The following is a 24,098-nucleotide window of genomic DNA, read 5'->3' as shown; positions in this document are numbered from 1 at the left end:
TTGTAGTTTGGGCTAGGGGGTGAATTTAGCCCAAATTTGGATCTTCTATTAAGGACTCAATTTCCTTTTGATTTTGTTTTCTTGCTTTTGTATTTTATTTATTTATTTATTTATTTCTTGGTATTTTAGTATTTATTTATTTTTCTGGGTTTTATAAAATGCTAAAACAAAACAAGGACTTAATTAAACTATTTAAACTCCTAAAAATTATTTAAAAAACTCTATTTAAAAGATAAACGCAACAATTAACAATTAAAAATGCAGAGAAACTATTTTTTTGCAATTTTCTTTAAATTTTGTTCTAAAACTAATTAATACCTAAAATTGTGAAATTAAATCCCTAAATGCAAGTGCATATTTTTTGTATTTTCATATAAATAAAAAATAATGCCACCAATTAACACAAAAATTTAACAAAAATTCACAAAAATTGTAAAATAATAAAGAAATCAATTATTTGAAACTTTTGGAATAATTTGGTTAGGGCAAAAATCACGTGCTCACACCCATTCAATCCAGGCCGTTGATTAAAATGATCAACGGCCACCATTAAACCTTTCCTTAGTTAATTACCAATTACCCCCAAACCCTAGTCATTTCTCATCTGCAGCCGCCTTCAAACCCCCATTCTCTCTCAATTCTCTCTCAATCCCCTCTNATTCTGCATGGCTGAAAGATCGCCACTTCATTTATAGTTGCATGGCTGAAAGATCGCCACCTATTGCATCTCATGGGCTGAATGATCGCCAAATAATGCATTTCATAGGCTGAAAGATCGCCAAACTATCCAAAGGCGTCATTGTTCAGAGGCACCATTTGCATAGCCCGAGAACACCATGCCATGGCCTAAGGATCCCTTTAATCTTTTGCATATCATTATTCAAAGGCATCATGGTTCGGAGGCATCATTCTCATAGCCCGAGAGAATCATTTCATGGCCTGCGAATCCTTTATTATTATACGCTTCATGGCCCAGGACATCATGGTCTAAGGACGCCATCCTAACCGTCCAAAGACAATATTCATGGTCCGACGGGAATTTGCATCATGTTTAAATTTACGCACAATATATGCTCGTATTGCTCATTTGCAGGTAAACTGGTGAGCAACGGCCATCTTGGCAGGAGCGATCCCGCTCCAGTTCGCGCAGCTTTATTAGACCTTAACCATTCGCCCCGTCCTGAATATTGCGTCCGTTCTTGGGAAGTCTCCGTCGGCATATTCCGCCGACAGATCCTGAACTACATATGGCCTGATTCCTGTAAGACCAGGAATATGTAGTCAGCTCAGAAGCCAGGGCACGACCTAAGTTTCTTCAAACCGTTTCGCTCGGTCAAAATTGGCCATCGTATCTTTACCCGACAACTCTTTCATCCTTCCCGGGTAAAGAGGGGCAGCTGTTGATACCCAATTTTTCCCTATATATTTTAATATGCAAAATACTTTCAAAATAGCATATGTATGCATATATAGGTATGTCCAAATGTTTTATTATTTTTCCTTAATTTTTAAAAGTTTTTTAAATCAATTTATTGCCCCATTTTATCCAGAAAAGCCCAATAATTACTCCCAAAATTATCATTTTGGTGATTTATTTATTGGACTCTCATATTTGTACTAAAATATAGATAACATAATTTTTGCACATTTTTACAAATTTATTTAGTATTTTAAAAGCTAAATTGCATATAATTGCAATATTAGCCTCTTTTAAGGTTTAATTGTGTTTATAATTATAAAATTGACTCCAGTATTTTTTAATTTGATAATTACATATTATTAATCATTTTAGTACCTTTATTTATTTTCAGAAATTATTCTACTATTTTTTGTAAAACAAATAAAGGAAAAATGGCTATTTAAATGTTAGCCCCGTTTATTTCAATTTTAGCCTTATTTGAGCCTGATTTTGAACCCCATTTTTAAAACCCAATCACCCAGCCCAAATCCTAGGCCTACCCGACCCACGATCCTTTTTAAACAACCCGCCCGGATTCCCATTCAATCCAGGCCGTTGATCAAAATGATCAACGACCACCATTAAACTTTTCCTTTTTTAATTCCCAATTACCCCCAAACCCTAGTCATTTCTCATCTGCAGCCGCCTTCAAACCCCCATTCTCTCTCAATTCTCTCTCAATCCCCTCTCAAACCCTAGCCGCCGCCCTCAACTACCACCTGAAAAGCTCACAAATCCATGGCTTCCAAAGCTATTGAAGGCTTGTATCTACCTCATATGACTCCTACATGCTCGATTATCATAGTTTCAAGGCTAGACTTGAAGAAGCTTGGCCCAGACTTTGGTCATTATCAGTTCTATGGTTGTTTCCGGTCATCTCCGACTTTGCTCCGGCCAACCATGGTTATTCAAGCCTGATTAGCTTAGACCAATGTTTATCCAAGCCTTTCTCATCATTTGGGTTTCTTCTGAAACCTAACCTTTGAGGTTCTTCCGATTCTTTTAGATCTGTTTTAGATCTGTGTTTACTCTAAGCTTCTGAACGTTTTTTTCAAGGTTTCTTTCAAAACTTTACCTTCAGAACCTTTCTCTTTTCCGATTTAGGGTTTTGTTAAGTTATTTCGAAGCTTTCTCTGATTTTTAACGTGTGTCTTTATGATGTTCTTCTGCTGGAATGTGCATGTTAAAGGTCTTATTTCTTTTTGAGATTTTCTGAATTGATTTTGTTAGTATTCTGTCTGATTTACTTGTCTTTCATCTCTATACTCGATTGATGGTGAAAACCCTAAAATTTGGGGTTCATTCGAGTTCTAAGATTACTTGCTATGTGATTTACTTGTTCGTCATGCTCTGAATTCTATCGGTTTCAAAACCCTAATTTGCTTTAGACCTATTCGAGTTGCTTCATCTGTGCTCGACTGAATTTCGAAATCTTTTGTTTCTTTATGTGATTTTGACTTCCTGCTAAACTTTTCTATAAGGTCTTTTCACTTGGGCCCTTTGCATGCTATTTGATACTCCCTCCTTTTCTCTATTACTAAGTTACTGAAATCGACCTATGTGACTACCGTGGTCACTAGCTACTGACTCTGTGCTTGCTATTGCATGACTCTTTGGCATGAGTTCAGCCTCGCATGCTTAATTTTATGCACTCTTTTTATATGCTAAATCTCCCTCTAAAATGACCTTCAATTTTGGACTGATTTCACACCTCCTTATGTAATTCTGATTGCACTCGTGTAATTGATTCTTTCCTTGTTTTATTGATTCCCTATTTCTTGGATTAATTTGAAAACTTCCCTTTGGACTTTCGATTCTCTTGTCTTTAACTGGGTTTATTCATGGGAACCCATGTTACTCTCCGTAAGTCAGTGATTTTGAAATCCTTGACTCCTTGATTTGCTATGTACTGGTTTTTGATTGTCTCCACATTCTGCAACTTTACTTTGTTTTCTTACCTTATTTGGTTAACCGAGTATTTCAAAGATTCTTCCTTTAATTAAACCTCTATGCACTTACCCTAATTGTATATTCTATATATGGTGTTCTACTTGATTTCTTTTCTTAAATGCCTTCTGCCCATTACTGTTTAATTATAACTCCTTAATTAAAGGAAGTCTTATACTGATTTGATTTTAATTGACACATAGTTCCATAATTACTGCGGAATTATGATTTTTGCCTTATTTTTCACCTGCTTTCAAACTATAAATACCTGCTCTTTCATTAACACAAGGACACACGAGCACTCTTAATTTCTGAACTCACACTCATACTCAAAAATATTCTCTCTTGCTACTTGTACTGTGGCCTGTCTTCAAAGTCCGGCTACCTGCTTTTACTGCATTTTTGCTTCTTTGAACTGGTATGTCTTGATTAAGATTTCAGCATCACAACAATATGTTTACTTAATACTTTTGTTTTCTTGTCTGTCTACTGCTTGTGTTTGATTCAGTATTTTATTCTAAGCATGTTGTAATTCCCTTCTGCCTGTTCTGAATCTATTATGCATCCTAAACCCCTACCCCAATGTGCTTGATACAAATGGTTTGTTTGAGGCATGACAGTATTAAGTATTGTTGTCTATTACTCAAACTTGATTCCCATGGGATCATAACCTCTATGTTACCATTATATGTTGTGTGTTTTGGTTGATTTTGTAAGCATAACAGCACTCCCTATTGTTGTGCATGCCCAGAATTAACTAATGCCTAAGTACATAGGCTCTTTGCAGTTCCCAATCCCTGAACCTCGTTGTGTGAAATCCTTCACTCTATAACTGTTTCCCAGCATCCCTTTCCCTCTTCTTCACTTCCTTAGTTCTTAAAGCTCTGTTTCTTTACTTGCACTCTCTCTTAGGCTTAAGTTCTGCCCCCTCTTGTGAGCCTTGCCTTGGGACCCATTGAGCTCCCTCTGAACTTGGACACTTGAGGGTTGGCACTTCCATACTGCACTTGTCCCTATTCTGGTGATACAATTTGGGTGTGAGCACTGCCCGGAGTCCAATTGAGGCTCTTAGGGAACTCTGACACACTCAAATTGGAGAAAGGCTTTGGATCAATGGGCTTTGAGTTGGTTTATCTCATAACTCAGAGAGGAAGTCAAGAATCAGGCTTCCTTTGATTGTACTTTTCTTTGTACTTTTCTGATGTAATTTATTCTCCTGGTTTGTGATAATTTGTAATAAACATTTGGGGCTGGCTAGTGAAAAGGGTGGGGAACTATGCATGCAAGGGTAGAGATCATGCCTATAGGGTGTTCTTAATTTCTGCATAATCAAACTTCACCTAGAAATCATGCCTATAGGGTGTTTTTTTTTAATCTCTGCATATTCAAACTTCACCTAGAAGCCATGCCTATAGGAATATTTTAATTCTATTCAAACTGCATTTAGATACCATGTCTATAAGGTTTAACACAAGTTTCTGCATTTAGATACCATGTCTATAAGGTTTCACAAGTTTCTACATTTAGATACCATGTCTATAAGGTTTAACACAAGTTTCTTCATTTAGATACTATGTCTATAAGGTTTAACACAAGATTCTGCATTTAGATGTCATGTCTGCAAAGTTTCTGCAATTAGACACCACGTCTAAAAATCAGTAATGCATAGAAATCATGCCTATAGGGATCCTCGAACAATTCTGATTCGTTTTTATTCACAGTCAATGTTAGATATAAGATCCGTAATAAAAGGCTATAACCAGCAGAACCTGTAACCATTGTTAATTCTTGTGCATTCTACATCTCTTTTGATAATTTAGGCCCCTCACTTAGCAATTTTAACAAGTATGCATATAGGACTTTAAGCAATTCATTTCGAGCTTTACTATCTCATCACCTTCTAAAATCAGTAGATATCATGCCTATAAGATTCCGTCTAAACACTTAGGAAAGCCTTAGGATAATGATTGTAAAACTAAATCCGCTTTGTTAATTGCTACAACCAGCAGGCAGGCCTGATTCGGACTTCTTATCTGAGTTATGTAATAAACTAAGCTGCCTCAACAACCAACTTCCCTCATCTTTGGTATATTTAAATCAGACCTAAACAGTACGTGCAAGTCATGCTAATTATATGCTTTCTTTGTTTAAGGAGGTATATATGAGCCTTTGTTTGTTTCTATGTGTTTCCCCAAAATATGCAATATGTGTTTTTTTTTTATGTCGCCTTAGAGTTTTTACCTTTGAAACTCCAGATAAGCCTAATATCCTTCCCTTTTTAGGATTAGTAGTCCTAAGTGCCTCCGGGACTGATAGGAGTGGGACGGGTAATAGCATGCAATCAGTAATTGATACCAATCCGCGCTTTAAATACCTTAACGGGGTGGGATGGGTAGATATGAATATGATGACCACGCGATAATGTCACGTGTAGCCCCTCATTGAGGAGTGATTACCGGACATTGTGTGGGATGATCCATATTATTAATAAACCTAGGATCCCCCCCCCCCCTCCCTTTATTCTTTATTTCTTTTCTTTAGCATTTTAACTCTTTATTTAAAAATTAGCCTTTCTAATGGTCCTTTCAAACTTTTCATACTTTCAAACCTTTATGTGTTGAAATCCCCACTTATTTGAGCCTTATCTGCCTATATGCTAATTGCACCTCAATTCACATTAATTGTCTGGCCGGGAACCACATTAGTGGATTCTGAGGGGTGCCTAACACCTTCCCCGTAGAATAATTTCAAGCCCTTACCCTATCTCCGGTTATTCAAATCAAACTCTTTTGGTGTCCTAATGCACCCTAATCATTAGGTGGCGACTCTTCAATTGCAAACCCAGTTCCCAAAAGGAATGAGTTGTCCCTCCAAATGTCATAAACCCGATTTCGCGAGAAAAAGGGGGCGCGACAGCATGGCGACACAAACCTTCCAGGGAGCACCAAAGAAGGCTGAACCCCAACATGAAGGAAGTGGTGAAGAAGGAGGTCATTAAGTGGTTGGATGCGGGAATCATTTTCTCCATCTCTGACAGCAACTAGGTTAGCCCGGTGCAATGTGTTCCTAAGAAGGGTGGTATGACGGTGGTAAAAAATGATAACAATGAGTTGATCTCTACAAGAACCGTCACAGGCTGGAGAATTTGTATGGACTATAGGAAATTGAATCTGGCCACCCGGAAGGACCACTTCCCACTTCCCTTCATTGATCAGATACTTGACAGATTGGCAGGAAGGTCACATTTCTGTTTTTTGTGGGTACTCAGGGTACAACCAAATCTCCATTGCACCAAAGGACAGAGAGAAGACCTCATTTACTTGTCCTTATGGGATTTATGCCTTCCGAAGTATGCCTTTTGGCCTATGCAATGCACCTGCCACATTCCAAAGGTGCATGATGGCCATATTCACTAACATGGTTGAAGACATAATGGAGGTGTTCATGGATGATTTCTCAATGGTGGGAAACTCATTCGACGAGTGCCTTACAAACCTGACCCGAGTGTTGAAAAGATGTATCGAGACTAACCTTGTACTTAATTGGAAAAAGTGCCATTTCATGGTACAAGAGGGCATAGTCTTGGGACACCGGGTATCAAGCAAGGGAATCGAGGTGGATCATGCTAAAGTTGATGTGATAGCAAAGCTGCCACCCCCCACATCAGTCAAGGCAATCAGAAGCTTCCTCGGGCATGCCGGTTTCTATCGGAGATTCATCAATGACTTCTCAAAAATTGCCAACCCTCTCTGTAAGTTGTTAGAAAAAGATCACCCTTTCAAGTTTTTTGATGATTGCAGGGTAGCATTCGAGGAGTTGAAAAATACGCTAGTCACAACACCCATCATTGTTGCCCCCGACTGGGACCATCATTGTTGCCCCCGACTGGGAGCAACCATTCGAACTCATGTGTGAAGCCAGTGACTATGCAGTGGGGGCAGTGCTAGGACAGCAGAAAGACAAGATAATGCACCCAATTTACTACGCTAGTAGAACATGAGTAGAGCCCAGCTGAACAACACTGTGACTAAAAAGGAGATGCTGGCTGTGGTGTTTGCATTCGATAAGTTCAGATCATACCTGATTGGCTCTAAGGTAATTGTATACACTAATCATGCTGCTCTCGGGTACTTGATTGAAAAGAAGGAGTCCAAACCGCGCCTGATTCGTTGGGTGCTATTACTGCAAGAGTTCGACCTGGAGATTCGTGACTGTAAAGGCACAGAAAACCAAGTCGTTGATCATCTATCGTGACTTGAAGGAGCTGAAAACTCAGTTGAGGTAGAGGATATTTTGGAAACTTTTCCAGACGAGAAGCTACCCGCCACAAGCCTTGAGGAAGTGCCATGGTATGCAGACTTTGCAAATTACCTGGCAAGAGGTATAGTTCCCTATGACCTTTCATCTGTGCAAAAGAAAAAGTTTTATCGTGACTGCCGCAAGTATTATTGGGATGAACCTTATCTGTTTAGAATGTGTGATGACAATATGATCCAGAGGTGTGTCCCCGAGATAGAACAATCTTCTGTTTTGCAGGCATGTCATGCATCGGCATATGGCTGACATTTTAGAGGAGTCAGGATGGCAGCAAAAGTTCTAGAAGCCGGGTTCTACTGGCCAACAGTGTTTAAGGATGCACATCAATGGGTGAAGGGCTGTGATGAATGTCAGCGAACAGGGAACATTTCCCGTCGACATGAGATGCCCATGAACCCAATTCAAGAGGTTGAAGTGTTCGATGTATGGGGGATAAACTTCATGGGCCCCTTCGTCAGCTCCTTTGCCAATAAGTACATACTTGTTGCTGTAGATTATGTGTCCAAATGGGTGGAAGCTGCAGCACTCCTCACCAATGATGCAAGAGTGGTGGTGGGGTTTTTGAAGAAGAATATATTCACACGTTTTGGGACGCCGAGAGCTATTATCAGTGACGGAGGCACTCACTTCTGCAATCGAGCCTTTGAGAAATTACTAGAAAAGTACGATGTGAGCCATAAGGTGGCAACCCCATATCATCCTCAGACCAGTAGACAGGTTGAAGTGTCGAATAGAGAGATAAAGAGTGTGCTGACCAAGACTGTGAACGCCACAAGAACTAATTGGGCGAAAAATCTAGATGATGCACTTTGGGCCTACAGAACCGCTTTCAAAACACCAATTGGTATGTCACCATATAAGTTGGTGTTCGGGAAGGCCTGTCACTTGCCAATGGAACTAGAACATGGAGCTTGGTGGGTAATGAAACAGCTAAATTTGGACATTGAGGCTGCGGGAACAAATAGAGTCACAGAATTGCATGAGCTAGACGAGTTCCGGTTTCTTGCTTTCGAGAGCACGAGGTTGTACAAGGAGAGAATGAAGAGGTTGCATGACAAGAACATTGTTGAGCGAAGTTTCAATCCCGGAGACATGGTGTTGCTTTATAACTCACGACTAAGGCTATTTCCGGGTAAACTCAAGTCACGATGGTCTGGACCATTTCGAGTGGTTGAAGTGCTCCCTTCAGGTGCCATAGAGATTGCCTCAGAGAAAGACTCTCATATATTTAGAGTCAATGGGAAAAGATTGAAACCATATGTGGGCATGGATGAAACCAAGGAAGTGTCAGTGATCCATCTGAATGAACCTCAGAGGTCGAGCGAGCCTTAAATTCGCTCATCTCCGTCGTGTCGCGATGTTAAATCAGGCGCTGCATTGGAGGCAACCCATTGAATTCTTGTAACTGTCGTGCCATGACATTAACTAAGGCGATGGTTGGGAGGCAACCCAATGCGTAGTGACTTTACTATAGTTAGCAGTTGTTATTTTTTATTTTGGTAAGTACTAACCAATGCAGGTGAGCTTGGGCGAGTGATAAGTCGATTAGACGCGGAAGGAGCAAGTACTATGGCACCCTCTAGGAAACACCGAACCATCGATACTTCATCCAGCGGTCAAGCTGGATCTTCCAGGGAATGCGGGTCAGCTCCTACTCGTCCTTTTGATAGTAACAAGTTTGTCTCCGCAAAGGCTCAGGACCGCTTCGCTGATAAGGCTCCTAAGAAACCAATACCGGAGAGGGGCATAGATATAGGGTCGCTCCAGCTTGGCTGCCCTAACTTGTATACTGAGTTGGTCAGGCGTGGGCTACAAATCTTCTTTGAAGAGCCGGACGAGGGGAATGTGATGGTTGTATGTGAATTCTATGCCAACGAAAAGAACATGTGAATGGTGTAGTAACGGTGCGCAAGAAGGTTGTGGATGCCTCTGTTGAGGCTATTCGGAGGATATACCAGCTGCTCGGACCTGTGGAAGGATTTGGACAACTATTATGAACTGTATGGTAAAAGATACACCCAGTGGGAGATGTTCTTTGAAACCATTTGTGTACCCGGCAAGGAAATTGTATGGATGAAATATGGGAAGAAGTTTCATTCCGTGACGCTCACCTTTGAAGGGAAGTGCTGGTTGTATGTCATCAACAACCGCCTGATCCCGTATTCCAATACCACGTAAGTGAATGCTCCTCGAGCCGCTTTAATTTGGTGCTTTATAAATGGTCACAACTTTGACGTGGCCAAGCTTATTCATGAGGAGATGTTTACACGTTCCGATGAAGAGGTATGGTTTCTTCTTCCCTTCCCTTGTCACTAGGCTTTGCCGGGAAGCTCGGGTGCCGGAAAATTTGAATGTGGATGGGATAGTGCCGAGAGAATCCAAGTTCCGAGCTGATAAAGTAACTACTGGGAAGGAGCCTATGGTACCTGGTGGTGATGATAGTGCTGACTCCGATGAATCTAAGGAAGGGGAGGATGAGCAGGAGGAAGTAAGGGCCGAGTCACCTGCCCATTAGCAGATTGCAGCAGCTGCAGAACCATCTGGGGTTGGTCGGGTTACCCGGTTCACAGCCTTAGAGCGGGAGATGGCAGGGTTGCGTGCCTCGGTCACTGACTTGGGTACGCGTGTTGATGCGGTGGCAACCCAGCAGGTTAAATCTGAGAAGAAATAATGGTCTGGCTGCGAGCTCTGACTCGTGCATGTCATCTGGACCCGGGGATGCTCTCCGATCAAGATTGACCAATCAGGGAAGTTCCTTTACCTCACTGTTCTTTATTTTGTATGCCATGAGGACATGTCTTCTTTTTAAGCGTGGGGTGGGGGATACTTCAATGTATGTGTATATATGTAAGAACTTGATTGTTTTATGTTTTCTTTGTTTTTCTTGATTGTTTTATGTTTTCTCTATTTTTGTGGTTTTGAGTAGCAGTCAAAGTAGGTAAGTCGACTTGTCCCGACGACGGATCTCTTTCGACGGGGTTCTTGAGGGCCTAAGTCGACGGGAAAATCTAAAAGAAAAAACATAAATATGTTGGACTCTTCCTAATGACGGATCTTCTAGACAATTTTCTTGAGGGAAGTAAGTCTAAGGAAAATACCAAAAAGATTTTTTTGTTTAGGTAGTGTAGTAACTCCCCCTTGGTTTTTCTTTGGGCCGCGGTTCTTTTTCAAGGGTTTTGCTTGAACCGGGTGTAGTTAGTTTTTGTTTATTTTGTTTCTAGTTTTTAGTTGGTACTTATGGGCGATGAGCTGAAATAGGAAGAGAATCCCTTAGCGTTGATACACCTGAACACAGTAGATACTAGAGTGTGCCACTTAGTCTCAGTGGTTGATTCTTGTTAGAGTGCCTTAAATTGTATGTTTGTAACTGACTTGAGTACTCAAACGAGAGTGTCTTGATAAGCCAATCTGGAGTGAGTCAGGTGCCATGTGTGTGTGAGTTGTATTGTATTCTATGCTCTGTATTTGATGCCTAGAACTTGCCCAGTGTGTTTGCAAAGCGAAATAGTAGCTTTATTCAGTCGTAGAAGTGATATAGGCATTTCTTTGTTAAGACAGATATATAAAGTAGACCCACCTAAATGCGATACATCGTAGTTAACCCCGTTGAGCCTATAAGCCTGTTTCTTTGGCAACCACATTACAAACCTTACCCAATTGTTTGAACAGCCCATCTGTTTGAACCCCGTTACCTTCCATGAGCACTTGAATGGTTATGAAATATGAAAAAGTTAAAGTGTGGGGTGGTGGTTTAGTTTTTGAGTGGAACCAATGAAATAGAGAAAAAGGTGCAGTATTTCGAAAAATAAAAGAATAAGCGCCACTTAAATAAAAGAGAAAAAATAAGTAAATGTAGTCCTTGATAAGTGGTGACTTGATACAAATTGCACCTAATGGAGTTTGGGGTATCATAAATAGAAGTGTGGTGGAATGTCTGGTCTGACATAAGTATGGTTTTGAATGCGAAGGTGATTGTATTAAAAGTGCTTAGGGAGGTTAGTCACTATATCCAAATATATCCTACCCGTCCCCTAGCCTACATTACAACCAAATGAAGTCCTAATTGATCTTAAACTGAATGGGCTCGATTAGAAGAGTAGTACACTACGGGCAAGCCTATGGTGCATCTGTGTGGCATATGAATCTTCTTTCTGAGAGTGAGCGAATTTTGTCTATCTAAGTTCCTAATTGTTCTTAATAATATTATTTGTGGAACTACTCTCTTGTGTGATGTGAGGGCATCTGATTCACGAAGGAAAGGTAAGTCTTGACCTCTGTATAGAGTAATTTGAGTAAGTATGAATATTGCACGGCACGTGAGAGTCGACTCTTGAGGCAAAGATGTACACTGCTAGACGCAACTTTGGTGATATGTTCTTGGTGTGATACGCTAGGGAAAAGCTTAGTGAAGGAACCTTTATAGAGTATGGTGGATTGCTCGGGGACTAGCAATGTTTTAAGTGTGGGGTGTTGATAATAGGCTAGATTCATGTAGTTTAGCGATTATTTATGCCCCAACTTGACTATGCTTCACCGTTCTACGAAGGTTAAATGACGATAAAATGGCTCTAATTGTGAATTTCATGTTTTGCAGGAGCAAGTTGTGATTATGAGGACTTAGGACAGCGTTTGGAGCTAAATTAAAGCAAGGGAAACCCCTCGGAGCTGAGTACATGTGAAAGAAGGAAGAAAAGAAGAGAGAAAATGCTGATCCACTCTAGTGAGGGCCAAGCGCAACCTTAGCGCGACCACGCTAGAGCAGAAAAACGGGACAGTACACTATGCCATATGCGCGGCCACTAGCGCGGTTCGAGCGCGGCCGCGCTAGTCAATCCGGAGCGCAGGAAGTTCAGGGTTAAACTTGGAAGTTTGGGGATAATTTCACTTAACCTATAAGAGGTCCAGCTCGCCCAAAAAGACATTATCAAGGTTTTTATAGTTTTTGTGAAGGCAAGAAGAGGCAAGAGGCAAGGAGGATAATTTGACATCGAGTTCTACCTTTCTTCCTTTTGTATTTATCATTCATGATGAATTTTGTTGTTGTTATTATGAACACGATTATGAGTAGCTAATTATTTAGTCTAGGGTTTTGATGGAACTTGTTGAGGGATGAACTTCTTGTTGTGTTAATATAGTTTGCCCAGTTTAATCTCTATTTGTTCAACTATGTTCTTGTTGTAGTTAATTGATAGGATCCTCAATTAGTTGTGCCTATTTAGTATGTATTACTCGGGAGAGAGTGCATATTTAGGTAGTTGTTGAACAACACCACTCCCAAAGTATATGAGGAATCAATAACCGAGGGTTTAAAGGTGGGATTAGGGATAACGAAATCTTGGGTGCGATCTAAGTGAGCTGTAACAAAAGCCAACTAGCGTAACTCGGGAGAGTGCGTCTAGTAATTGTCGTAATTACTCGGGAGAGATTTACGGTAGTAAGAGTGCTCATGATCGATAGAGACGATTAGGCAAATCTATGCGAAACATAACAGGAAGGGATTTCATCGATAGGGGAAATCACAACCTTAGATCCTTCTCTTAATTGTTTACAACTCAGTCATAGTTAGCTTTTAGTTTACTTAACTTTACTCAGTTATAGTTAGTAAAAATATCACCAATTGTTATTCAAAATATATGGGAAGTTGATTACGAAGATTTCAGTGAGTCTGACAAAAGTAATTGGTAGGTTAATTCCCTGTGGGATTCGACTCTGGACTAAATACTCAGATTATATTTGCAACGACCACTTGTCCTTTTTATAAGGCATAGTTGGGCGTGATCAGGGACTAACCAATTATTTATGTCCAAGTCTCAAATATAACCTTTTTAGCCACGTTTGGTTTTGCAGCAATTACTTTCTTCTTTATTAGGGGTTCTTATCGAGCGAATCGGGCGGATATTTATGCTTAATAGTTCGGCTTATCAGTTCTCGATTTAAAAATATAGTAATTTGCTAGCCAACCAATAAGACATCGGGCGGATTGATACAGAATTAACAATTATCGGGCAGTTTATTGGTTAAATCAAATAGACATTAAAAAAAAAGTAGAGAGCTAGAGATAAGAAAAAATTTAGGTCTATATTTATTTATATAATATTTTCTTATCCATGTTACGCGGAATATTCAATACAAGAGAGAGTAAATAAGTATGTGGTATGGATTAAAAAAAATTGACAACTCAATTGAAAGAAAAAATATTTTCCACAAGAAAAACAAGTTAGTTAACTAATGCACAAACAAATCTCCTTCTTATCTCATAGAAAAATCCATGTCTGACCAAATTCATGTCTGAACTTTGAAGAGCTGATTGTTGAGGGAGACGACTTCTTGCTAGTGTTAGAATTGAGAAATTAGAGATTTAGGGTTTCAAGTAATACTTTATTTACATAGGGATAAAAGTGTAATTATAAAAATTATTAATGAGTTAACGGTTTATTCGATAAGAAAATAACTATTAAGCCGTTAATTTATAAAATTTCAAGTCGTTCACCAACTATTACCCGATAACTGACGAAGCCAATGTGTATTGGAATTTCTTGCTCGTACTCTATCAAATTCTAATATAGTTTAAGATATCGTCCCACAGAGACTAGATAATCTATGCTACATATTAGTAATATTTTAACTACCATTTGAGAGAATCAAATTGATGAAACGTGAGTGAGGTTTAAAACTTGTTAATTACTTAAACAAAACAAATATGTTTGAAAGATTTATAATTTAAAAAGGAGTTGGGAATCATTGAATTCACTTGATAATATTACTATAATAAAATCTCAATTTTTATATTTATTTCTCTAAAGAATAATTGCTTATTTCTAATACAATTACATTTTGCTCACCAAGAAATAATCAATTAATAACACTCCGTGAGAATTATGTTAATTAAGCAACTTAAGACTAGTGACGTTTAAACCGAAATATTTTTCTTGCTTGAATTGTGCTAAAAGAAAGTAAAAACTTCGTGAGAATATTTTTACTAAGGATCAATAATCTTGCCTACAACAATTCCTCCGTGAGAATTAAAACTGAGGCAAGCAAGATTACTGACTTGAAATAATAGTTTACTGAAAAATTACTTTCACTCTACTATTTTATTCATCAGTTATTATATATTAATTTTGCTCCGCGAGAATTACAAAATTAATATATGAATAACTTAGAGATAAAATATATAGACGTGATAACAGAGTAATTAGAAACCATCATTTCAGCGTTGTATGAAATGTACATTAAAGGTTTCAAGCAAAGAATATAAAAGCTGAAATAATATTATAAAATATATCAAGTTTCATCAACTATCCCACCGAAAAGAGATTACTCCATTATGGAGTAAGAAAAGCTAAAAAAGATATGTAAAAGACTAGAAATATTTAAAAGACTAAGGAAATATTTTTACTACAAAAAAAGAAGACCAATAGTTCTTGTCTTACAAAGATAGCTTGCTATTTATAGGAAAAAGTGAGTAGCTTTTGTCATGTTTAACTTTTGCAAATGTGAAATCCATGTATGTGAAGTGACCTTTGAGTATGTAGATTCCATATATGCAACTATGACACTTGTGCTTCACTCTTGACTTCATGAGTTAGTCTTGCAAATGTAGATTCCATATATGCGAATGTGACCTTTGCAAATATGGATTCCACACATGCATATATGACTCTTTTGCTTCCATTTTTGACTTCATGGGCTAGATTTGCAAATGTAGGTTCCATATATGCAAATGTGACCTTTGTGTATATAGATTCCGCATATGCATCTATAGCTCTTTTGCTTCCATTCATGACTTCATGGATTAGACTTGCAAATATAGGTTCCATGTATGCGAATGTGACTTTGCGTATATAGATTCCACATATACAAATATGCTCCTTTTCATCTCTAATTATCTCTTTCCATAAGCCCATATGCATATTCCACATTTGCGAATATGAATATAATGTGTGCAAATGTGGCTTTGCTTCATTCTCTTGTCTTTTAGCTTCTTTCTTTCTTTTTCATAATTTCTTTTTCCTGCAAGATTTGCTAGAAAATATACAACGATAGGATATTATTATTCATATTTTATTTTAAAAACTAATTTTTTTTACATATGAAATTACATGAATAATTTATATCCATCGATAACCCAATACCAACAAAATGATTTTGCAGTTCGATTAACGGTTACGGTTTAGTTTTGAACAGCCCTATATCATCTTTCTTCGTCGTGTGAGATGTGGTGGGACGAATATAATTTCTTAATTCGAAAATATTGAGTTCAAGTTTAAAAATACAAAAAATCCCTCGAAGAACTTCTGGATTAGTTCAAATATAATTTCTTAGCTAAGAAATCTCGAGTTCAAGCTTAAAAATACAGAAATTTTTGATAAATTTGAATTTCAAATGAATATCTTAAACTTGATACTTAATTAGATATCATCCCATAAAAAATAGTAGTAGCAGTTCTGATTCAGATAAGCATTTGTGCTCATTAGTTTGCCATTATCGAAAGTTTGAGTTGGTATGTCAATAAACCAACAGTTTACGTCCAAGTCTCAAATAATAACTTTTCTAGGCACGTTAAGCTTTGCTATGTACGCAAACTTGAATTAGTCCAACACTGATTCCAAATACCAAATTTTAAATACAATATTTATTTTAATTATCACTTAATTTTATTGTATCGTATTGTTAAATTCGTCGTTCTGTAATGACAAAAATTGTCACTTTATGTAACGCTCGATTTTGGGTGAACGCATTGTTACCTTATTTTTCCTCTGATTTTACCCTTTTTTATTATTAAATAATCATATTTTATTCTTTACTATATCTTGTTATATAATGATTTTAGGATCGAAATAATCAGGTGTCATTCGGAAGTTAGCAAAGCAAACCTTCAACGACGATAAATCAGACAACAAAAGAGAAATATATCAAAAGAGACACAAACATTTAACGTGGTTCAGTCAATTGACATACATCTACGGCAGAGATGAGCAATCCACTATATAAAAGAGAGTACAAAATATCGAGAGAAAAATATCACAAAAAGGCAAACACAAGTGGCAGGCTAATATTTGTCTCGTAATTTTCCCCCTAATCAAGACTTTCAAACCCCGTATGGTTACATTATGGATGCTACTAAATGAGAGGAAGGATCCTCAATTTTTAGAAGACTAAAATCTTTTCCTACAAGAAAAGGACTAGCCAAACATGGAAGACTTATATTTTCTTTTCGTAAAAGGAAAAAAAATTATGGTAAATATGATGCCGTTACTTCAGGAAATTGGAGAACCAAATATGGTAAAAAAATCAGAACAACACCTACCAGTTTATATTTACAAGTTTATTTTTCGTATTGTTAGTGGATGGCATCATGAAACGACGATAGACAAATGATATAATTCATTCAAACATTATATTCACTAAAACTATATAATACAATACTATACAATCCATTACCAAACGTATATTAAAAAACAAGCTATTAAAACAGTTTAGCTTCGAAAATTAGTCAGGTTAACTCTGAACGAGCATTAAATGACAACTAATTTAAGAGAAGATTATCCTACTTATTATTCGCTCCGTTCACTTACTTGGTACCTTTTGACTTTTTGCATCCCTTTAAAAATGATAAAAATAATAAATAATTTACCATGATAATCATATTAATTGATGCATATTTTATTGGATTTGAGGAAATGATTTGAAATGAGTAATAAATATTGTGGGTATAACAGGAAAAAAAGTTGTCATTCTTTTGATATGCGTAAAGTGTTAAGTAAAATAAAAATGTTATGAAATAATAAAAGAAGAAAGAAGAGTATTGCAAAGAAAAGCAGGGAGAGAGAATTCTTATTGATTTGGGGTGAATTACAATGGAATAGAAACCCTCTATTTATAGGGAAAGGGTGACTTAGCCACCAAGTAATAAACCCTAGAATCTCCCTAAATATAGACATTCACCATAAATAAAATTCTATTTATAACACTCCCCCTTGAATGTCTATTCAACAGATAATGTGCCTCTTAAAACCTTAACCAAAATAAAACCCAGTGGGAAAAAAAATTCTAGAGAAGGAAAAAGAGTACACATATCTAACAATACACCTTTTGGTTGCCTCGTTAAAAACCTTGCAAGGAAAATCTAGTGGGACAAAACCTTGTAAGGGAAAAAGAGTTCAACGCGTATTAACTCCCCCTCATGAGAGCATCACTTCACATCTTTAAGCATTTGCATTCCAATCTTGTGCACCATCTTCAAAAGATCGTTGGTAGATATTTGATAAACAAATCAGCCATATTAACTTGAATGAATATATTGCACCTTGAAATCATCATTCTTGATAGAGATGAATTGTCTTCATATGATCTTGTTGGAATCGCCAGTTCAATATCTTCACATAGAGGTGAAAACTCTTGCTATCATATTTTCATGCATATAGTTATAGCAAGATACATTTGTGCACAAATTGCATTGAGGATGTAGTACTTCATGACCATGAATTCTATACGCTTTAAGCAATTTAAATCCTTCAGGGATTGTTAAGTCATATAAGCCATATAATAGACTTTATATGCATATCAAGTTTTCATGTCATGCTAGACATATAAGATATCGAAAACTGATTGCACGTAACCATCGACTTTATACTTTCAAGTGTTTGAACTATATGTTCAAAACTACATGTCTTTCATATGAAACCAATTCTATTTGAATTGTTTCTCCAGACTTAAGATCCTCATATATATTTGGCGCTATTATAGATGTCGTCGACAAACATTTTATATCGATTCCAACCTCCTTATTTTCATAAAGACATAACATAGAGATCTCTTCATTCATATATTCAGGTACCTGAATCTCTCATGAGATTTTATGAAGTATTATGTCATGTGATCTTCTAGATCACTTGCCTCCTTTATTATGATCATTTTGATCATTTGCTCATCTTCTTTATCAAGAAGTTTATTTGAAACTGATTTGTCTATATGCTTTAAGCGTACCATAGACTTTGTCCTTCTAGGAATTAATATGAGCATTTGCAATGAGAATATAGTTACTTTTTGGGCCAGCAAATGCGTCTAGCATGCTTTGCAATATATTGCACATGAATTATCCTTTTATGAACTTCAAGTTCATATTATTTTATTCGAGGATCTAGATGTATACATGATAATTCATTCCATGTAACTTTTTCTCAACTGTTGTATCTTGTCTCCCCCTCGTGTTAGAAAAACTAACTTGTTTCCTCAACTTTGAGAACCCATCTTTGTGCGTTATGGTGTTAATCAAAATATACACCTCACATCAATTATAATAAGATGGAATTATTTGGTTCCTGACCATGAACTACTTGTGAGGGGAGAAATTAATATACTTTCGTATATAACGTATATCAAACTGATATACAAAACTTTGTTCTCATAAGTAATTGTTTAGCTATTAAGTGGAGGCACTCAATAAATCATTTTGCTAAACCAGCTGTGATGTAGACCAACTTATCAAGATGAACTTCTTGAATAGCAAATCTGGAAATTATGCTCGAAATTAAATTAGTGAGCAAGTTACCTCGCAAACACCGGCCAGGTTGCGGGTTAATAATAATCGCACATGTAACCATCTCATAGATGCATCTTATGTGGTATACATGGCAGGTGAATGGGCCCATATTCACCTTTGATATTTCCAGTATTCATGGGATTCGATCCCAATTTTAGTTGATCTATTAATTAATGAGAACAAGCAATGTAAAAGAATTCGTAAAGAACTTTCTAGTTCTTTAATATTTACCCATGTGAATTCTCTTTTATTTTTGCACATCATACTTAAATTGATATGGGTAAACCAATTATGCCAACTGAATATATTATCAATATTGATAAACTTCATATTTACACCATGACGTGTGCAATTATCAATAAACTCCAAGTTTATTATGATATGGGTTTTTGTATCAATAAACTTCTCTTTATTGTGGCATTCTTTTGTTTGTGTAGTACAAACAGGAGAATAAAGCGGGTAGCTTTTCACATACATATTACCCCGCTACAAGTTGTAGTAATAGAAGATATTAAATCTTTCCTTTATTTATAGTCTCAATATAACCAACCGCTTTCGCGTATACTTTGGAAACTGAATAAGTTTCTTTGAGACTTACTACAACACAATACCTTATTGGTAATCAATTGTGTTCTCCAAAATAATATAATTGGCTCTTGCAGAGTTCTCAATTAATTTTGTAGTACCACATATTCATCAACACCCATATGGTGAATATCTCTTTTAAGGAGAAAGTTATACCATTATGGTCATGGTCAAAATTATATGCGAGATATGTTTCTTGCATTATTGTTGTCCTTTAATAATCATATTGCCAAAATATTTTGGCGTACAATAGGTACGTGACCAATGACCATTCATGCCATAATAATGACATTACTTTCTTATATCATCTCAAACCTCCTTTTAGAGGTGAGTGCGGTACATTCACTACCACTAGCACGTTCATATTCTTTGAAGAATGAATATGTATTCATAAATCACATGTTGTCACATTCAAATCATGAATGAACCATATTCATCTATATGTGTTTTACAAAATCTCATGTCAAATCGATGACAAATATTACTTTCACATAATGAATGATTATTTTGAGAATACTTATTGTTCTCATTACTACAATGATGACGATATAATTTCGTCTATTGCCACGTCCACATCCATTGATTATTCATGGTAATAAATTTGTCTTCTTTCAGACGTAGTACATACTGCTATCACATTCTCTTAAGGGAATGAGAATGGAGCAAATTCAATGGGACGGATTTTCATTCTTTGCCCACAATCATACATGAATTTGATCATGGCGAGGCATATAAATTTTACCACTTCAGATGGTTATAATTTCTTACAAACTCCATTAGAGTTATAATCAAACTTTGTCGTCTTTGCTTGTATATAAAATTAAATTATAGAATTTCAATAATATAAAAGAGAAAACTAAAGTAAAATACTTACCTTAAATCTAAAATTTAATCATGAAGGAAGTTCATGGAATAATTGACAATCATTATGCTCAATCCCAAAGCTTCTACTCAATTGGTTAGAGTTTCGTGCTAATAACGTGTTATGAAATAATAAAAGAAGAAAGAAAAGCAGGGAGAGAGAATTCTTATTGATTTGGGGCGAATTACAATGGAATAGAAATACTCTATTTATAGGGAAATGGTGACTTAGCCACCAAGTAATAAACCCTAGAATCTCCCTAAATATAGACATTCACCATAAATAAAATTTTATTTAAAACAAAAAATTTATTTTTAGGATAAATGGCAAGTAAAAGCGAACGGAGAGATTAATAGATTAACACTTTCTTAATTCCTAAATATTCCTATTTTTCTGGAAAACTTATCCTACTATTAGATTCCTAATATCTTCCAAAGGACAAACCTACAGAAATTCAAGAGACCATGTTCTTATAAAGTTGTAAATTGACATTTTTTTTCCTCAATTTCTCCAATTAAGATCACAACCATATTAAATGTCAGGTTTATTTATTGGAATTCTGTGTATTACAAAAAGGGGTTTTCAGCTCCGATCATTCGATTCATTTTCCTCTTCTGCTTCTTCCCAGGTATGTGTACCCAAATCTTGTGGAGAATTTTGACGTGAATTTAGTTAAAAGAATAACTTTATATATTTCATGTTTTTTGCATTTGCATGAGCAGAAAGAACAAAGAATTAGTATAGGAAACCATGGATACAAGGATGAGGAGCTAGGTGAAAAAGCTAGAGAAGCCAAGCAAAGATTGGATCACAAGCTAAGAAGGTATTTTCAGTTGATCTCTGTGAATAATTTTTCTTATTTTGCTTACTTTTAGTTTACTACGTTTTTGTGTATTTCGTTTTGTAACTCAAGAAAATCATGAAATTCTATTTGAGTAATTTTTAGGGAAGATAGGGTTAAGGTCTACGTACACATACCCTCCCTAGACTCCACTTGTGGGATTACACCGAGGATGATGGGTAAGGTTTGTTGTTGTTGTTGTTGTTGTTTAGGGAAGGCCATAGGCCTCTAGTCAATGTTAACTCATAAGACTCCAAAATCTAATTAGGAGAGCTTATTTTGCTTGCTTTCTAGAGATTTTTGCATACTATATTTTCATATTTTTGGTTAATCATTTGGTATCCGGAACCAACTGGCTGGACTAATCTGAATATGTGCCACATATGGTCCACTAAAAGGGGAAAGCTCTGTACTCAATGTTAACTTACAAGACTCCAAAGTCTAATTAGGAGAGCATATTTTGCTTGTAGTCTAGATATTTTTCCCTACTCTAATATAAAGAAAGAACCTTCTCACTTCTTCAAGATAAAGTAAACTGAGCTTTTAGCTAAAATTATCCCTTATGTTTGGGGTAGGTAAAGAGGTGTCCTCCATATACAACCTTGGGCACCTTTTAACCTTTAACTTTCCAAAACTTGAGCGGATTTAGTTCGAGTAATGGAATGAACTAAAGAGAAGCTAAAACTAATGGACAGACCGCAAGTGATTTGCCCATGAGAGGGGGATAACGAGTTTCGTCCATTCTAACTTTTCGTAGATATAGTTATTTTCAATAACAGGCATCTATACATAACTCAGCTTGTCAGTTTGCTCGGGCTATTTTACCTCTGTAATGAATAGAGATTGTGTGTACTTATATGATGTTAGAATTACTTCTCTCCAACTTTCTGGTAACATGGCACGGGTATTCAAAACTTATGTGTAGTTGTGATCCTCTGTTGGAAATCACTGGTTTGATCTTCTTTATATAAAGTCCTAAAATGCATTTTCTGAGGGAAAGTTGGCCTCTTGATGAGAGTGAATTCTAACTTGTGGGATTTGATAAGCATCTTGTTTTGAGCTTGCCTTGGGAAGTTATCCAATGACGGAAGGTGGGATAATGTGAAAAATGAGGATTTTGGTGGAGGTTTCATCTTTTTTCCACATCTGACTACTGCCCTTAAAAGGAACTTCTCTTTTGTTAACTGACTTAATGTGTTGTGCTTAAGAAATATATATAAAGATTCTGTTTGATCATCCTCCCAAGTGCAAAATCTGCATTCTGCATTCAGGTAATTTGTTTCTCCTAGTCATGAGCTCGTAAATTTTATTTTACTACTTACCTCTGGGGCGTCTAGGAACCTGGGGTGGTGGGCGGCGGAGAAGATTTATCATCAGTTCACTGTTATGTAGCTGGTTGGATTTCATCAGTTGTATGGGATGGGGTGAAGTACAGAGTTGGGCGTTCTTTTTGCCTCTCATGTGGCTTTCATATGTGAGCTGTTGTTTCTTTGCCTAGTCTGTTAGTTTTCTTCGAAGAATTGGACCAAATCCGCGCAAATGTTTCTTACCGAAAGGGTAAAGGATGCTCAGAATTATAAATGGAGGACTATTTTGACCTATCTTTAAACATAAAGGATAATTTTGGCTTAAAATTGAAGTAAAACCTGCATGTCGTGCTAATTAGAGGAACATTATTGACCGAAGTTTCACTCCTTTTAGCTTTGTTATAAAATGAAATTATAGATACTCAAGCATTTATAATATTTCATTGATAAAGGATTCCATCGCATATCGGATAGCAATAATGGAAAATACCTACTCACACCCGTTGTTTTACCCTGAACTACATTTCTTTATCATGGTTATTTGATATTTGATAAATTGTACTATGTGAAAAGTATATGTCGTGTATTAGTTGATTCAGTACAAACACCGGGTGTGAATAAGTTTTTCCTCTACCAACAACCATGTGAGTGTTTTTCTTAAGGCATGCATCTCAATATTAAATCCTCATATTCGGTGCTTTTTTGAATATGTTAATGTGACATCGGTGAGTTGATACTTCATTGTGGTTACTGAATACAGGACAAGTAAAGAAGAAAGAGTTAATGATGTCGAAAACGGGCAACTAGAATCAAATACTTTGCAGAAGAATTCAGAGATGTTTAGATTGAAGCAAAATGGAATAAAGACATTTAGCAGGGTAGTAAAGCAATGGAAGGATTCAGAAAAGGATGAATGCACCATTTGTTTGGACCAATTCAAGATTGGAGATAACCTAATGCACTTGCAATGTGACCACAAGTTCCATTCATGTTGTTTGGTTCCATGGTTAGAGAATCATGCCTATTGCCCTTGTTGCAGAATGGAGATTGCCACTTGAAAAATTGATTGTGCAGAGTTTGTACAGATAACAACAATAACAACAACCCCGTGTAATCCCATAAGTGGGGTTTGGGAAGGGTAGTGTGTACGCAGACTTTAACCAAGCAGTAATGCAATATAATATATATGTGTGTGTGTATATATATATATATAGGATCTTGCCTTTTTCTTGGCT

At 36.7% G+C, this 24,098-nt stretch overlaps 1 protein-coding gene across 1 annotated transcript; it reads left to right on the top strand.

Annotated features, from left to right (window-relative positions):
* Positions 1–21,085: 21,085 nt before the first annotated feature.
* Positions 21,086–24,098, top strand: LOC109219702 (RING-H2 finger protein ATL81-like). The gene is made up of 3 exons (XM_019384177.1): positions 21,086–21,343; positions 21,438–21,538; positions 23,624–24,098. The coding sequence occupies exons 1-3, from the start codon at positions 21,251–21,253 to the stop codon at positions 23,919–23,921; spliced, it is 492 nt and encodes a 163-aa protein (XP_019239722.1). The 5' UTR covers positions 21,086–21,250; the 3' UTR covers positions 23,922–24,098.

Source organism: Nicotiana attenuata, unplaced genomic scaffold, assembly GCF_001879085.1.
Source record: "Nicotiana attenuata strain UT unplaced genomic scaffold, NIATTr2, whole genome shotgun sequence".
NCBI classification, from domain to species: Eukaryota; Viridiplantae; Streptophyta; class Magnoliopsida; order Solanales; family Solanaceae; genus Nicotiana; species Nicotiana attenuata.
This window is presented reverse-complemented; position numbering and strand designations above follow the sequence as displayed.